This window comes from Vanrija albida (assembly GCF_041260175.1).
Source record: "Vanrija albida strain AlHP1 chromosome Unknown contig_4, whole genome shotgun sequence".
Classification (NCBI taxonomy): domain Eukaryota; kingdom Fungi; phylum Basidiomycota; class Tremellomycetes; order Trichosporonales; family Trichosporonaceae; genus Vanrija; species Vanrija albida.
Window position 1 is genome coordinate 2,287,443 of NW_027191423.1, and position 15,897 is coordinate 2,303,339.

Here is a 15,897-nt window from a genome sequence, read left to right on the forward strand (position 1 = left end):
TGTTCGACACACACCAGTATCTTGTACAAAACCCCCAGCTGCCCGACTGCTCGACTGCCCGACCGTCCGCCAGCACACCCCCACTCGGCGCGATGGCAAACCCATACGCGGCCTACTCGGCTTCGGGTCCCTCGTCGTCATCGGCCGCCTCGTCATCACGGGCTCCGCAGCAGCAGCAGCAACCACTCGGCGTCACACGGTCCCGAACACTCTTCTACCTCTCGGTGCGCGACAGCTCGACGTTTAGCTCGGCGCGCGGGTCGCGCATCGCTGCAGCGCAGTATGGCGACACGGTCGACGTCGCCGACGACGAGCAGGGCCGGCTGCTGGGCGGCGGCTCGCACCGCGTTGACATGAACGGGCTCCCTCCGAAATGGTGCGTCGAGGGCCGAGCTGCTGCGAGGCCGACTGACACACACAGGGTCGACATCAGCGATGAAGTCGAGGAGATCCTCTCGCGCGTCGAGTCAAAGGGTGGGTAACTGGGACTGACGTGAATGCTGACCCGCCAGTCACGGCGCTCGACAAACTACACGCCAAACATGTGCTGCCGGGGTTCAACGACCGGTCAAAGGAGGAGGCCGAGATCGAGCGGCAGACGGCAGACATCACGAGGGTGGGTTGTGTCGTGTCCACGGCCTGCTGACGCGCAGGACTTTCGACGGTGCTCGTCGCTCGTCGCGTCCATCACGCCCGGCCAGCGGCCTACCCGCGTCGAGCTCGTTACCGCGACCAACGTCCAGCGCGGCCTGGCCCAGAAGGTGCAGGATGCATCTGGCCAGTTCAGGAAAAAGCAGCGGGTGTACATGCAAAGTAGGTGTGGGTTGCGGGCCGCGCTGACGCGCAGAACTACAGGGCCACGCCATCAAGAACAAGGACCTGTTGGCCGCGAGCGGTGCCATCACACTCCGAGGGTCGGACGGACTGGACGAGCTGGCCGAGGACGAGGAGGCGGTGAGTGTGACCAGGGTGTGGGGCGATACTGATGGCTAGACCCGCAACCTCCAGTCGCAGTCGCAAACCCAGGCCCAGTCTCACATCGCCATCGACATCCAGCAGCGGTCCAACGAGGTGCAGCAGATTGCGCAGTCTATAGCCGAGCTGGCCGAGCTCTTCCGCGACCTGGGCAACCTCGTCGTCGAGCAGGGCACGGTGCTCGACACGGTCGAGTACAACGTGATGGAGACGAGTCGGGCCATGGAGCACGCCGTCGACGAGCTCAAGACGGCGCAGCGGTACCAGTCGAACACTGGCCGGCGGCGGTGTATCCTGCTGCTGATCCTCATCATTGTCGGGCTGGTCATTGTGCTCGTGTACAAGCCGCGGCGGCATGCAGCGCCCGAGCCAGTGACGAGCGCCGCGCCGGACGCGCCTGCAGCGCTCGACGACGCGGCCGACGTGTACGACGACGACGGGTTCCACGAGGTGACCGACCCGTCGGAACCGCTCTGGCACGACCGCCCGTCACCGACGACCACGGTCGCGTCAGACTCTGCGATCGACTGGTCACGACCTGCTGGCGGTGGCCGCCCGCACAAGTTCCCCACCGTCGACGACGACGAGGTTATCGAAGACAGGTTGTAGCGATACTGCCGATTGTCCCCATACTGCATATACTAGACCATGCCATGCATTGCCATATTAGCGCGAGCCCGCACGCGTGCGTGGCGACAGCCACGCGCGCAGCCCCCTATCTCTCGCCGAGGGCGCGGCGGCGGAGCCTGACCTCGGCCTTGGGGGCCGGGATGACATCGACGGGCGCGGCGTCGGCGTCGCCCTTCTCCTCTCCTTCCTCGCCCCCCTCCCCCTCGAGCGCGAGCACCTTCGCCTCGGTCCCGGGCGCGCGCCCGCTCCCGCGATTCGCCTTGATGCTCTTAATGCTCGCCTCCCTCCGGTCCTTCTTAACCCGCGCCGAGAAGATCCAGATGAGCCCGACGTCGGCGACGGCCACAACCGCACCCGCCACGACGGCGAGCAACAGACCCTGCGCGCGCGTCCACCCCCCGCCGGTAGTCGCAGCGACGTACGCCGCGCCGCCGAGGCCGAACACGCTGAAGAGGACGTTGAGCACGGTCGCGAGCTGGCGCCCGACCTTGCGGTACTCTGGCCCGAAGGAGGCCGGCCGCGGGGACATGTACGCCGGGAGGAAGGGATTCGTCTATCGTCAGCAACGCTCCGGCTCCGCGCGCACCTTCTCGGCCCGCGTGTCCTCTGCCTCGGCGCTGCGCAGGAGCGCGCGCTGCTTCGGGGGCAGGTACACGTGCGCGCCGGCCACGAGCGCGATGTGCGAGTACTCTGCGGGGTCTGGCGTCAGCCGTGCTGTGCTCGATGGGGGACGCACCCAAGTCGTGTGAGGCGAGCGCGGCGCGGCCGCCGTCAGAGGCCGACCACACCGCCAGCCGCTCGAGCAGCTCGGCGTCGATGAGCGGCGGCGGCGCCTCGGGCAGCGCGGGGGGCGCGGGCGCGTCGCCCTCCTCCGAGGCCGCGTCCTCTGCGCGCGCTGACGCGGCCGCCGCGGCGCCATACACCGCCCCCGCTGCGCCCGGCGCGCGCGCCAGCGCGTCCCGCAGCTCGGCGCGCAGCTCTTCTGGGGCGGCCGACGTGTCGGCTAGCCGCGCGATCGCGTCCTGGATGTGCTGGGGGAGCGTGAAGAGCGTCGGGGCTGCCATTGTGGATGCGGTGTTGTCGACGGCGTGTCGCTGACTTTTGACGTTATGGTTTGGCTGGGTGGTTGATTCCAGGCACGTGGCGAGTACCGCACAATGACGTTGGCCATGGATGGTCGTTGGCCACCCAGTCGGCGACTGCGACGACGACCATCCCAGTCTCTCTCTTGTCCACAAACTCGTCCCCACCTGCTCTCGTTATATCGCAAACTTAAAGGCACCCGTCGTCTCTACCACATCGTTTCACCCCGTTTCGCGCTTCACCTTATCGCAGCCGACGTCGGCCGCCCACGCCACCCACTCGGCTTATCTCCCGCCCACCTCACTCTCGCCCACCTCGGCCCCGCGCCATGTCAAAGTCGTGGTTTGGCCGCCTCGCCGCAAAGGTGTCGGGCGACAGGCCCGCCGAGCCGTCTCGCCCCTCGGCCCCGTCGCCCGCGCCCGCGTCGCTGCACGCCCCGTCGCCTGCGCCCGCGTCGCTGCACGCCCCGTCCTCGGCCCCGAGCCGCACCAGCTCGACCAGGGACGCCGTCCCGCCCGCTGCTCGTGCCGCTGCCGCCGAGCGCGCGTCCACGCCGGCGGCGACGCCCCGCTCAGAGTTCCACGCGTCGGCCGTCGCGGCGGCCAGCGCTGGCCTCACTGGCCCGGAGCGCGTGATCGACGAGTCGACAGACCTCAGCACGCTCACCGACCAGGAGATCATGCGCCTCATGGAGGGCATGGACGGCGACGTGATGAACAAGGTGAGTCGGGGCGCGCGCTTCTCGAAGAGGGGGCGTAGCCCATCTCGTTGCATCTCTCCTTGCCTTCTCCCACTCGTCCACAACCCCACCATGTGGACGGCCCTCGGCATCATCCTCGGCAGCCTCGTGCTCGTCCGCACCCTGGCCCCACGCATCTCCATCTTCTTCCACATCCTCATCTCGGGCGCGCTGACACGCCGCGTGCGCACCCAGCCTCTCGTCACCGGACCCATCCCCCTCCTCGCTATCAAGGCAGAGTATGAGAACGGCTCGCCCACGGTCCTGCGCAAGATCCAATGGCTCGAGGAGAACGGCTGGGACCAGGTGTGGAGGGCCAGGGGAGACGGCGACTGCTTCTACCGATGTAAGTGGCGGGTCGGGGAGCGGCGGCGGCGGCGACGGGGGGAGCGTACTGCAGGTGACGCGACAGCCCATTGTGCACGCTTCTAGCGCACTACCGGGGGCGTACAACAGCGTCGTGGGCGCACGATCGTGCACAAGTGGTGCATCGTGCCGTCGTCGCCTCGCCCCTGCCGCTCCTCGCGCCTCGCAGCCACAACTCACAGACTAACCACCCCAGCCTTCACCCTCGCCTACCTCTTGCGCATCCTGTACGCCCGGGACCGCTGGGAATTTGCGCGCGAAGCCATCTCGGAGATTCAAGCCAACCAGGAGAACATGCTACGCGTCGGGTTCCAGGCAGACCTTGTGAGTGCAGCTAGGCATATTCCATCAATCACAGCTGACACAAACCAGGTCGAGGAGTTCCTCGGCCCGTTGATGAGCACTCTCTTTGCGTTCTCCCCGGACAACGATGATCCCCCAACCGAGTTCACCTTACTCCAGTTACTCCAAGACCCCGAGAAGAGCAACTGCATCGTTGTGGTGGGTCACGCGTTCCCTTCCCTCCTAACAACCCAGGCTCTCCGCTTAATAACGGGGGCGTACATCCGCACCCACCCCGACAAGTTTGCGCCGTTCCTCTTCTCGCCCACGACTCTCGAGCCGGTGTCTCCCGATGCCTTCTGTCGCGAGGAAGTCGAGCCGTGCGGCAAGGAAGCCGACCACGCTCAGATCATGGCGCTGTCGTCGGCGCTCGTCTTGCCTTTAAAGGTGGCGTACCTCGACCAGTCTGACATCACGGGCGACGACGTGATCAACTGGGTCGAGTTTGGAGAGCAGCGCAAGAGCGCGACCGAGGAGGAGGCGCGGCCGCTGACCTTGCTTTATCGGTATGTCACCGTGCTATGGCCGTGTTGACCCAGGCAGCCCGGGCCACTTTGACGTCGTCACCAAGGACTACATTATGCAGGCAGCACTGGCCCAGACGCGCCACGAGCTCGCCGACACACCACCTGTGGTCCCAACTCCTCCGCCGGAGAAGCAGGCGCGGGCTGCAGTGCCTGCGGCCCCCGCCGCCCCTGCCGCTGTTGCTGCACATGCTACACCTGGGCAGCCTGAGCAGCCTAGCACGCATCCCGCCACCACCGACGTCCGCACCGCGGACCCTGCCGCCATGGAGACGAAGGAGACAGCAGCGGCAGCGGCTACCGAACCACCAGCCCCAGCCTACGATGCCGGGTTGACCGAGGAGGAGGAACCCTCCACAAAGACCGGCGAATCGACGACATTACCACCTCCCAGACCTGAATGAGATGTCTACATGCATGCAAAGTCTACAGCTCGTCCCGAGCAATACTACCGCCAAACACATCGACGAGTTCTGCCTGTTAGCGCTTACTTCCTACCCCCAGACCCACTTTTACGCGTCCCGTCCGACACGGACGTGGGGAACACGACAGAGTACTCGATGTACATGTCGCCCTGGGGGATGTCGTGGTATGATGGCATCTGGGTGTCAGCGGCGTCGTAGCAGCCAAACCTACCCCCTCGCCCTCGATGACCTCGACCTCGCCGGGCTGGGTCGTGCCCGACCGCCCAAGGGGGATTGTCCTTCCGTCGAGCGACGTGACGTTGCGCTCGAATCCGAGCAGTGCCTGGGAGTGAGCGCTGCACCAGCCTGCAAACCCACCTCCGCCACGCTGAGGGTTACCCGTCCGACGAGGCCCGACTCCTTGCGCGTCCACCCCCTGTTGCTCTTGGCCTGGCTCCTCACGCGGACAATCACGTCTCCGGCGTCAAAGTCGGGGCTCTGGTCGGCCTCGCCGCTGAACACCTCCTCGTACCCCTCCGGCGCGCCGGCCGGGACGTGGACGGCGAGGATGTTCTGCGCCTGGACCGTGCGCTCGCCGCCGCACTTTGCGCACTGGCGCGTAATCTTCTCTCCCTTGCCATTACAGTGTGGGCACCTTCCTGTCAGCTGGGGCCCACATCGCCACTCACGTCATCTGCACGTTCGTAAACATGCCAGGGAAGACCTGGTGCTTCTGCACGACGACGCCCTGGCCTCCGCACCCGGTACACGCCTGCACGTCGGCCGGCGAGTGCGCGCCGCTCCCGTGGCAGCCGGTGCAGATGACGCGGCGCGGGATCGTGAACTCGACCGTGCGGCCGGTGTACATGTCTGCGAGGGGGACGTCGAGGTTGGTCAGCACCGACGGGCCGCGTGGCGGCTCCTGCCGCCCGCCGCCGCCAAAGAACTGGGCGAACGGGTCGTTGGGCGCGTTCTTGCGCTCCTCGTGCCGCTTGAGCCCGGCCTCGCCGCCCCGGTCGTAGATTGTGCGGAGCTGGACGTCAGCGCGGCGGCCTCAGGTGAGAGTAGAGCAACCCACCTCGCTATCTGACAGCACCTCGTACGCTACGCCACGTCAGCGCTGCTACTCGCCGCCGCTCGCCGCCACGCAACTCACCCCGGGCCACCTCGATAAACTTCTCGTGCGCGCTCTCGTCGGGGTTGATGTCTGGGTGGAACTTTTTCGACAGTTTCTGCCCGTCAGCCTGCGTGGCGAAGCAAAGCTCACCCTGTACGCGCGCTTGATGTCGCTGTCGTCGGCGCTGCGGTCGACTGGGTGCGGTCAGTGATGTGACGTGACGTGGCGGTGGAGGCCGCGGCGGCAGCGCCGGCAGCCACCGAAGCAAGCGCCGAAGCACACTCACTGCCCAGGACCGAGTAGTACGTCTTTGCGAGGGCGCCGCTGAGGAGGATGAGCCCGATGGCCCAGAAGAGGGGCCGGGGTAGCATGGCGGTGGCGGTGGGTGGGTATATGGGTTGTTGTGAGATGCCGGATGGGTGCTGACACGCATTCGGGCGAGATTACAACACGTCGGCGTAGAGATTTAGACGCGCGGTGGGGGAGGCACGGATTGGTCCCGTTTGACGTGGCGGTGGGCGTGGCGGGCGCGTGGTGGGCGCATGGCGAGCACGTGGCGAGATTACGCTTTCAGCGAACTCGCTAACTCTCGACCCCGTCCAAGCCCAAGCCGTCGAATTTACGACCAGCATCACTCGTCACAACAACCACTCGCTGCTCAACACCACCAACCCAACCCACAATGTCGGGACGCGGAAGGGGTCGCGGCCGCGGCCGCGGCGGGTCCGCCTCTGCGCGCGACAACATCCACGCGGCGTTCGTCGGCATGAACAAGGACGAGCTGGGCGCGATTTACGAGAGCTTCGGCCGGCCCGTAAAGGGCAGCGGCATGCTGTATCCGGTGCGCTTCCCCTCTCCCCTCCGCCAGCTGACGCCCGCAGCCGCTCGAGGCCGCGTCCGAGCTGCCCGGCCCCACGCCGCTCGAGGAGCGCATCGTCGCGCAGGCGGCCACGCTGACCCGCGACCTCGCCGACGGCGTCCCCGCCGCCGACGGGACGCGGCCGCCCCCCGCCTGGCGGCTGGCCTCAGAGCGCAAGGTCGTGGGCATCGAGATCGAGTCCTACTCTGACCGGTATCGGCGCGCCCCCGCCGCCGGCGCAGCGACGGGCATCGACGCTGGCGCGCTCCACCTCAACCAGGGGCTCTTCCCGCCCGCCCTCTGGCAGGAGTACTTCGCGCCCGCTGGCACGGCGGCCAAGGCCAAGGAGAAGGCCGAGCTCGCGCGCGCGCGCAAGCGCCGCCGCCTGCTCGAGGGCAGGGATGACGACGAGGAGGGGGAGAAGAGCGAGCGCGAGTCGGACGCAGAGGACGACGACGACTTTGACTTTGACGACGAGGAGGAGGAGGACCACCAGGACTATGACCATAATTACTTTGAAACTGGGTCTGCGGATGACGACGACGGGGGCGAGCCGGACGGCGATGGTGAGTGCGCGGGCGTTGGGACCGAGCTGACGCCGGCAGATGAGGGCAACCGCCGCTACGACGACTAGGTTGCGACGCCGCGATCTCTACCCACTCATCCTCGCCCTCCCACTCAAGCCACACCGCATATCATACACTCCTGCAACATCAACACAGTCCCACACCCCACACCCCCTGTACTCATACGTTGGATGCACACATACATCCACACGAAGGGCAACCCCGGCGCGCATTCAATGCTGATGGCTACTTGCTTCTACATGATTGGAATGATTGATTGGTCAATGCGGAGTGTCCCACGCCGTGCCCTACGCCTCGTCGCCGCTCTGGTCCCAGTCGTCGTCGTCAACCACACGAGGGGTCGACACGGGGATGGGCAGTGGGTGGAGAATCGGCGCAGGAGGCAGAGTGCTCGCCGCGGGGGCGGGCGGGGAAGAAGACGGCGTCGGCCGATTCGACGCCTGCGGCGTAGTGATGCGCGACGTCGGCACGCTCGACGCAATGCCCTTGACGGCAGACGCAGCTGAAGCGGCAGGAGCGGCAGTAGGCGGCGTCGAGGTGCCCGGGCGAGACGCACCCCACGGGCTGGTTGTCGCACGCAGGTTGCCCAGCCCACCCAGTCCGGGCTTGCTGAGCGGTGGCGCCGCTGCCGACAGCAGCGGGTTGGGGATTCGGGTGTCGATACGACGCCGGATCTGGACCGAGCGGTTGGGCTCGGCGTCGATCAACTCGCGGCCGAGATGGTATGCGTCGGCGAGCGACATGACAAAGGTGCGCTTGGCCACGGGCATGTGGGGCAGGATGAGGGTTTGCCGCGCACCCTGGAAGAAGTCGCGGAAAGTCTGCTCCACCATGATGACAAACTGCGGGTTGGCTCTGGCGAACGTGCGCAGCTCTGGTGTCCACTCGGTCAGAGTGCGGTCCACGGGCTGCTTGATGCCAAGAGCATCGGCGAGGCGAGCATTGCGCTGGCGCACCATGCACTCCGAGTTGCACTTGAGCTGAACCGACTCGCGCGACGAGGGGTTTGCAGTGTTGGCGCCACACGACGCACGCTGCTGAAGGTGTCCGCAGGCGCACGACTGGGTGATGATCGTGGAGCATGCCTCGGACTCAGGGCACTTGGCGGGAGCATGGCACGTCGCAGTGCAGGCGTGCTTGCAGATTCTCTTCGGCTTGTTGCAAGTCTGCGTGCACGAGTCACAGTCTCCAGGGTGGCACGTCTTCTCACAGCGGTGGTAGCCACATCCGAGGAGCTTGCCGCAGACCTGGCCGCAAGAAACACGGTCCTGCGACTGCGAGCAGCGCACGTTCTTCACCGCCGGGTCCTTGCCGCAGGCGCACGGCTTGGTCGTGAGGAACGGGCATGGCGGGCACTCGGGCTCCTCGTGGCAGTTGTGCTGGCTCTTCGGGTGTCCACATGGCGGGTCAGGGCGACCGCAGGGGAAAACGCAGGTGATCTTGGTGCCACATGCCACTGGTGGGTAGATGACAGTGTGACCACAGTTGCAGATGAGCTCGTCGTATGATGCCTGGAGGCAGCGGCCACAGGCACCCTTGTGATCCGGGCGAGGGCAAGTGTGGGTGCCACAGCTCAGAGTCTTGCCGCATGTAAGGGCACACGCGTGCAAGTCGTCGTCGCCGGTGTCGATGTCGTCGAGGGCCCGGCGTCCCTTGCGCTTGGCCTTGTACGATAGAGGGCAGCAGACGCGACCACATTCGTGCCGACCACAGTTGCGCAGAGCCTTGCACACTCGCTCGCAGAAGAAGTTGGTTTGGCCGGCATCGTTGCGCTCGCGAACTTCGTCGCAGTCTAGGAGCAGGGTGCTCTCACCGCAACGACACGGGCGGTACACCGACTCGTGACACGGCGGGCATGGGCCTTCGTGGCACTTGAGCGGGCACTTGTGTCCGCATGGCCGGGTCTTGGGGCACGAGCTGCCGCATGTTGGGATCGAGGCAAAGCAGTCGGGTCGGGGGTAGCCGGGCAGGACAGAGAGGGGTGTCTGGCCACAAGGGCAGGTGGTGATGACACTAGGCGAAGTCGGGCAAGGCCTTGGGCTGACAGAGTGCGGGTGGCACTTGTCCTTGCAGGTGTGGATGCCGCACTCGTAGGGAATGTTGCACACACGGTCGCAGGCAAAGCGACCCTCCCATGACTCGTCGGCGGTCGCGCACATTTTCTTGTCGTTGAGGTTCCAACCACAGGGGACGACCTTTTCGTCATGACCGCAGTAGCAGCGTACAGTCTCGACCTCTTCGCAAGGAGCACACGGGCCAAAGTGGCACAGGCGGTCGCACTCGTGCTTTCCACACGACCTCTGTCCCGGGCAGGGCTCGTCGCAGACAGGTGTGAGGGCTGCGTCGTTGACACTGGCAGCCGCGCACTTGACAGTGAGAGCAGTACCGTGAGACGGGCACCGCACGACCAGGGCGACCTGGCATGGAGGGCATGGCCCTGGGTGGCAGTTCAACGGGCAGGGGTGGTCGCAGTTTGGCCGTTGGCGAGCACACGCGTCGTTGCACGAGTGCGGCGCGGACGCAGTGGTAGGCGGGCTAGCCAACCGTCCACAGAAGCACCGGTACCCGCCAACCTTGGTGGTGCGTTTCTTCTGGCAGCCGGGGCAGCGCCACGCGGGTTCGTCGTTACTCCCGTTGCTCGTGATCCGCTGAGTGTCGTCGTGCAGGCTGCGCGACGCCCAGTCACGGATGCACGAGATATGGAATGGCGTGTAGCACGACGTGTAGTGATTCGCGGCAAACTTTGGCCGCTCGTCCTCGTCCAGAGTCGAGGGGTACTCGGGCGGCGAGTGGGGGGGCAGGCACGACCACGTCTGCTGCTGGGCAAAGATGGGTGCGAAGCACTGGAAATGTCAGCAACGGCTCCCTAGAGTTACACTCTACTTACAATGGGGCACTCGATGAATGGCTTGTTCCGGAGCCCACGAGTCAGACGCGAATTCAAGTCGTCGGGCTCGTTACCCCGTGGCTCGTGAGAGTGTGAATGGCCATGGTCCTTATCGTTGGCCTTGGCGCGAGGCTTGTCGTTCGAAGTAGTAAGCTTCGAGCCCTTTTCGAAAGCGGCTCGGCGGCTGGATACAGGCTTGGCAGGTGCCGAGTCCTCCTTGGGAGCATCCGTCTCCTTGGCCTTCTTCCTCCGGTTGTTGTTGCGGCTGCGACCACCGTCACCGGCAGGAGACTCGGCACGGCTGGGGCCGCTGGGCGGAGTCAGCCCCGCGGCGGGGCTGAACGAGGCTGCGCCAGGGTTGAGCGGGGTGTTGGAGCCACTGCCGTTTCCAGCGATGCCATTGTCGAGACCGCCGAGGCCGAGGGAGCGGTTCTCCTCGAGGTTCTCGGCGTGGCCCGCAGCGACGCGCTGTCGCCGGCGGTCCTTGTTCTGGTTCGAGCGCTTGTTCCCAGCCGATTGGGGACGCTCGTCCGTGTCCTTTGCGAGGCGGTCTGAAAAGCCGCCGGGGACATTGAGCCTGCGGCCTTGGCCGCGGCCGCCCTTCGCGGGCGCGCCGACCTCTTCGATGGAGAGGGAGGCGGTGGCTGAAGCGAGGTCACCGTTGGTGTCCGGGCTCGAGCCGTTGGGTGCACGGCCCCCGCGGCGGCCCTTGCCTTGCTGCTGCTGTCGGCGGCCGTTGTTCTGGCCGGGTTGCTGACGCGCAGAGGCGGTGGCGGGCTGCGAGGTGCCTGTGGTGCCGGCGGATTGCGTGAGGTACGCTCCGTCGCCGGGCTGGGGGGTGGGACGAGCGAGATACGCTCCGTCACCGGGTTGGGGTTGGTTGAATCCTTGGTACGTAGCTGTGTCGGTCATTGTAGAGGAGCTTCCTTGGTCTGCGATGATGACTGAGCTGTGCGGAGGTAGCGAGGACGGGTGCCCCAGGTGGCAACTGATAGGACGGTGTGCCAGGTGTGTCTAGTTGTTGAGGCGCTATGCGCTGATATGGGTGTTGTCTAGTTGTCTCCCTTTCTCTCTGTTTGGTTTATAAGAGTCTGTTGCGAGTCGTGTGAGGAGAGAGATGAAAGTCAAAGCCAAGGGGGGGCCGGCCAAGACTCGATGATGTCGACTGGATGCAGACGGAAAGCAAACCGCATGGAGCTCGAAACCACGCGACTTCGGATCCGAAGAGGAGTAGAGGACTTGGAAGGGTGGGCGGAAGCAAATCTTCGGGGCCCAGTGGGTATCTCGAAGCTTGTGGACCGCGCCGAGGGATGCAGTCGGTCTGCCGCTGTGGGCTGGCCATGCAGTGGTGCACTGTAGGCAGTGAACACGACCATGTCGACCACGGGGTAATGTGCATGCCTCGGTCAAGACAAACCGCGTGAAACGGCCGAGACACTGCTGTTGTGTGGGACTGGCGGGTTAAACGCGCTGGCTGGTGACTGACCGACTGACTGACACTGATGATCCGTTTCAATCAGTCGGCATCCGTTTGGCTGGCTGGATGGCCCGTGCTCAGGCTTGGACCAGCACCCCACGCCTGTTTGAATACGAACGCATGCATCGCTATAAACCACTTCTCGCGGCCAACAAGGACAATGGCACTGTCATGCAATGCGCGTGTACATCGATCACTCAGGCATGCTCTGCTCCAGGCCACGAGTCGCCGAGTGCATCCCTGCGCTCTATGACGGATCTGGCCGAGTCGGGGCCGGCGGCGGATTGTCTGATGGGTGGCGACTGTGATTCAGGCACGGGCGGATGTTCATTGTGTGTACGGCGGCGACTTTGCCGAAACGCATCGACGACAGACTCGTCGTTTGCTCCATTCCCCCTCTCCCCTCCCCCACCCCGCGACGTGCCGGCACCCGCAACCCCACTCACCGACAGCTCGATTTATGGGCACGCCCAGGCCTGCACCTTGACGGTTGCTGCCCCCTAGGTGCACCTTCGCGTTCTTCTCCAACCCCAACTCCCTTGCTTCTGTACATTCACTCTCACACCTCTTGCCTCTTGACACCAGTGTACCCCAACCCCTCCCCCTCCACTATGCCTGAAGTTGTCTGGAACAATGACAGGCGATACCCCGGCCCAGAGATTCACCCTCTGCCAGAGTACATCACTGGCGTGCCAACGCAGCCAGAGCTCGACGCCATGCCGAGGCTGTTCACCTGGGGCGAGCTGAAGGAGATGATTTGTGAGTGAGGTGTGGCGGGCGAAAGGCAGGGCGGAGTGGAGTGGTCGGTGGTGGTGTGCTTCTCCTCGGGGTGTGTGGGCGGGCAGAGTATCGCTCGCGCAGACGCGCGGATGAATGGGCGAGCTACCTGCGAGCTTTGCTCGAGGGTGGTGGGCGGGAGACAGTTGTGCGGCTAGTGGTGGCTGGAGACGGTTGTGAAGACGACGAGTGCCGCGAGTTGGCTTGCGCGCTACTCAGCACTACTCGCGGAGGCCGAACCATCGCGGAGGCCGAACCATCGCTGACACCACAGACACCGGCACGCTCGAGCACCTCTCGCGCAACAAGGAGCTGCAGGCGCGGTACGAGCACTGGATGAAGGGCCAGAAGGCGCAGTGGGGATCGACTGGTGAGTGACGATCGTGACGACACCGCGCCGTGCACTCGTGCACGTGCGTAGTAGTCACCACTGCAAAGGATGCTAACGCGCACGCGCGCAGAAAACTACCTCACGCGCGCGCGCCTGCCGTGGGCCCCAGCGGAGGCGCCGAAGACGGACGTGGCCGAGCCAACGTACGACCAGCGCACAGCGCTCGACCACCCCGAGGTCGACCTGACCCCGTCGACCAACCCGCGTGCTCCGGCCCCAACGGCGTCAGGCGCGGCTGCTGTCGCGGCCCATGCACTGCAGCTCCGCACTCCGGCCAGCAACGCGACCCAGACGACGGGAAACAGCATGGCCGCGACGGCCGCGTCGTCGCCCGTCGGGTCGGGTGCCAACACGCCGTCGTCGGTCGGCTTTGTGTCGCTCGAGTCGGTGCTCCCCAAGCTCAAGCGCGCACTGAGGAACAAGTGCGAGGGGGAAAAGGCCGGGAGCGCGGAGGGGAGCAGCGGGGAGAGCACGAGCTCGTCGGACGGCCACTTTGAGGACGAGGACGACGAGCCCGACGTGTTCCTCAAGTACGACCCGAAGCTGGGCCTCGAGAAGGACAAGTACGCGGTGCTGCCAAACGACTGGCCATACTGCGTACCGTACGGCGTGCGCCACTACTGTGTCTGGAGCAGGGTGGGTGTGGGATTGGGGCAGCGCTGACAGTAGATACCCATTGCGCACCCGGTGCTGGTCGACTATGACCCCGAGGCATGGGCCAAGATCGAGGACCAGGGGCTCGGCGGGTTCACGGGTGTGATCCCGGTCGAGGCCGAGGAGACGGGCGGGCTGCAGACGCCGCCGCCTGCTTCTGGGCCGGGCAGGTCGGGCCCCGCGGCGGCGGGCAAGGGCGGGTGGTACGCTGTCGACGTGTCGTTCGGCGGGACCGAGATGCGCAAGTGGGCGGGGGTCGGGTTCGAGTCGAAGGGCGGGCACGAGGTGGGGCAGATGGTCAAGGGGCTGTGGGATGAGCGGGGGTGGGAGACGATTTGGGTGAGTAGTGCGCGTGCGAGCGAAGCGAGCACGCGGGGGTCGCAGTAAGCAGCCAGCTAACCCCCCAGTTTGTCAACCCGCCGCGCCTGCAGTCTGTCCCGGGCTTCTCCCACTTCCACGTGTTTGCGCGCCGCAAGACGCCCGACGAGATTGACGTGAGCGAGCGGGCGAAGGCGGCGGGCGAGGAGCCCAAGTTGTAGAGCGGCGCCACAACTCGATGGCAGCCGACCTGCCATCTGATAGAATCTGCGACACCAAACTAGATGTATACATACAGAGATGCTACCAGCCTACGCCGACGGTCTCGAGCATGGCTGCGACGGGCGGGCGGAGTGTGGGGGAGGGTGGTGGGGGGGTGCCGGGGTCGTCGGCGGGGTCGGGGTCGTCGTTGGCGCCGTCTCCCACGGCGTCGGCAGCGGGCTCAGGCTCGCCCGTCAACAGGCGCTTCGCCGCGCCCGTCTTCACGGCAGGGCTGAGGGACGGGCGCGGGCTGAGGGACGGGCGCGCGCGGGGCGTGTACGCGGCGGGCCGGGAGTCGCCCTCGTCCGAGCGGCGCGCTTCCCCAGAACTCCGAGGCGAGCGCGGCGTGGGCGACAGGCGGCGTGCGTCGGCGGCCCCCGCGCCGAGGCGCGCCTCGTTGGCCGGCGGCGCCGCCCCGCCCCCAACCCCGCCCGGCAGAAAGCTAGGCAGCATCGCGCCCAGCCCCGCGCCCTGCTCAGACGGCACCGTACCCGCCGCCGCCGCGCCGACAGTGCGCACGAGCTTGCCCCAGAACCTGCGGCCCTCCTGCACTGTCTCCTCTAGCGCCGCGGCCGAGAACAGCGCCGCGAGGCTGGGCTCTGCGGCGGCGGGTGGTTCCACCGCCGCCTCTGGGAGCGCGGCGGGGGGCGCGGCCGGGCTCCTCACCCGCCGTATGTGCGTCCCGCCCGCCTCGGCCGGCTCGGCTCTATGCGCCACGGCGGTCCACTTCGCCCGCAGGGTGTCGAGCGCGGCCTCTTGCGCGGCGAGCTCGGCGCGCAGCTCGGACACGCGGCGCTCGCGCATCGCGATGGCGCGGAGCAGGTCGGCGTGCCTAGCGAGCGTGAGCGAGCGCGCGGCGCGAGGTCAGGCCAGGCCACTTACCGCTCGGTCAGAGTCAGCCCCGCGTCGGGCTTGTCGGCACGCTCGGCGCCCTCGGCCAGCGCGCCGAGCCCGCTGCGCCGCTTCGCGTCCCGTGTGCTGCTCGCTCCGGCCGCGTACGAGATTGACGATCGCGCGGCATGCGCCGGCCCCCGCCGGCGCGGCGTGGGCGAGAGCGGGCCGTCGGCGTCGCCGTCGTCCCCCCCGCCCAGCGGACTCGGACTCGGGCTCGCCGGCACCCGCTCCGCGTCGCTCGCGCCCGTGCCGGAGCGCGGGCGCGCGACCAGGCTCAGCCGCTTGAGCCGGCTCGGCGTGGGCGACGCCGGCGTGTCGTGCGATGCGGTCCCCAGCGGCGGCGGCGGCGGGGGCGAGCTCGCCTGCAGCCCCGACGCTAACGCCGACGCGCCGAGCATGCTTGCTGGCCGTGGCCGCGGGCGCGGGCTCACGATGCCCGGTGGCGGCTCGTCGCTGCTCATGGTGATGTTGACGGTAGTGTGGGAGCTGGAGTGGGCCAAGTGCGATTTCAAGGTCGACTCGCCCGCCCGCACAAACACGGCAGTCAACAAATCCATGGCGTCAGAGATTGCCCTGGCACGCGCGCGTTGCCCGCCCCACCGCCCAGCCACG

At 66.6% G+C, this 15,897-nt stretch overlaps 8 protein-coding genes across 8 annotated transcripts; 4 read left to right on the top strand and 4 right to left on the bottom strand.

Moving 5' to 3' along the window:
• Window positions 1-92: 92 nt before the first annotated feature.
• Window positions 93-1,584, top strand: tlg2 (t-SNARE affecting a late Golgi compartment protein 2; the record flags this gene model as incomplete). Its single annotated transcript, XM_069354113.1, has 6 exons — window positions 93-376; window positions 422-474; window positions 513-616; window positions 654-813; window positions 848-954; window positions 994-1,584. 6 exons carry the CDS (start codon window positions 93-95, stop codon window positions 1,582-1,584), a joined length of 1,299 nt encoding a protein of 432 aa, XP_069208755.1.
• A 106-nt stretch (window positions 1,585-1,690) lies between these two features.
• Window positions 1,691-2,669, bottom strand: Q8F55_005626 (uncharacterized protein; the record flags this gene model as incomplete). Its single annotated transcript, XM_069354114.1, has 3 exons — window positions 1,691-2,158; window positions 2,192-2,304; window positions 2,342-2,669. The coding sequence occupies 3 exons, from the start codon at window positions 2,667-2,669 to the stop codon at window positions 1,691-1,693; spliced, it is 909 nt and encodes a 302-aa protein (XP_069208756.1).
• Window positions 2,670-3,016: 347 nt separating this feature from the next.
• On the top strand, window positions 3,017-5,063 carry Q8F55_005627 (uncharacterized protein; the record flags this gene model as incomplete). Its single annotated transcript, XM_069354115.1, has 5 exons — window positions 3,017-3,773; window positions 3,990-4,117; window positions 4,166-4,294; window positions 4,331-4,641; window positions 4,679-5,063. The coding sequence occupies 5 exons, from the start codon at window positions 3,017-3,019 to the stop codon at window positions 5,061-5,063; spliced, it is 1,710 nt and encodes a 569-aa protein (XP_069208757.1).
• Window positions 5,064-5,085: 22 nt separating this feature from the next.
• On the bottom strand, window positions 5,086-6,551 carry SCJ1 (DnaJ-related protein scj1; the record flags this gene model as incomplete). Its single annotated transcript, XM_069354116.1, has 9 exons — window positions 5,086-5,132; window positions 5,170-5,260; window positions 5,296-5,406; window positions 5,442-5,718; window positions 5,753-6,096; window positions 6,142-6,167; window positions 6,220-6,295; window positions 6,331-6,374; window positions 6,467-6,551. 9 exons carry the CDS (start codon window positions 6,549-6,551, stop codon window positions 5,086-5,088), a joined length of 1,101 nt encoding a protein of 366 aa, XP_069208758.1.
• Window positions 6,552-6,862: 311 nt separating this feature from the next.
• On the top strand, window positions 6,863-7,673 carry Q8F55_005629 (uncharacterized protein; the record flags this gene model as incomplete). Its single annotated transcript, XM_069354117.1, has 3 exons — window positions 6,863-7,021; window positions 7,062-7,605; window positions 7,645-7,673. 3 exons carry the CDS (start codon window positions 6,863-6,865, stop codon window positions 7,671-7,673), a joined length of 732 nt encoding a protein of 243 aa, XP_069208759.1.
• A 240-nt stretch (window positions 7,674-7,913) lies between these two features.
• FAP1 (FKBP12-associated protein) lies at window positions 7,914-11,425 on the bottom strand (the record flags this gene model as incomplete). The annotated part of the gene is made up of 2 exons (XM_069354118.1): window positions 7,914-10,469; window positions 10,514-11,425. The coding sequence occupies 2 exons, from the start codon at window positions 11,423-11,425 to the stop codon at window positions 7,914-7,916; spliced, it is 3,468 nt and encodes a 1,155-aa protein (XP_069208760.1).
• Window positions 11,426-12,601: 1,176 nt separating this feature from the next.
• Q8F55_005631 (uncharacterized protein) lies at window positions 12,602-14,351 on the top strand (the record flags this gene model as incomplete). Its single annotated transcript, XM_069354119.1, has 5 exons — window positions 12,602-12,749; window positions 13,042-13,137; window positions 13,229-13,794; window positions 13,828-14,151; window positions 14,220-14,351. The coding sequence occupies 5 exons, from the start codon at window positions 12,602-12,604 to the stop codon at window positions 14,349-14,351; spliced, it is 1,266 nt and encodes a 421-aa protein (XP_069208761.1).
• Window positions 14,352-14,433: 82 nt separating this feature from the next.
• On the bottom strand, window positions 14,434-15,746 carry Q8F55_005632 (uncharacterized protein; the record flags this gene model as incomplete). The annotated part of the gene is made up of 2 exons (XM_069354120.1): window positions 14,434-15,223; window positions 15,274-15,746. The coding sequence occupies 2 exons, from the start codon at window positions 15,744-15,746 to the stop codon at window positions 14,434-14,436; spliced, it is 1,263 nt and encodes a 420-aa protein (XP_069208762.1).
• Between the last annotated feature and the right edge of the window lie 151 nt (window positions 15,747-15,897).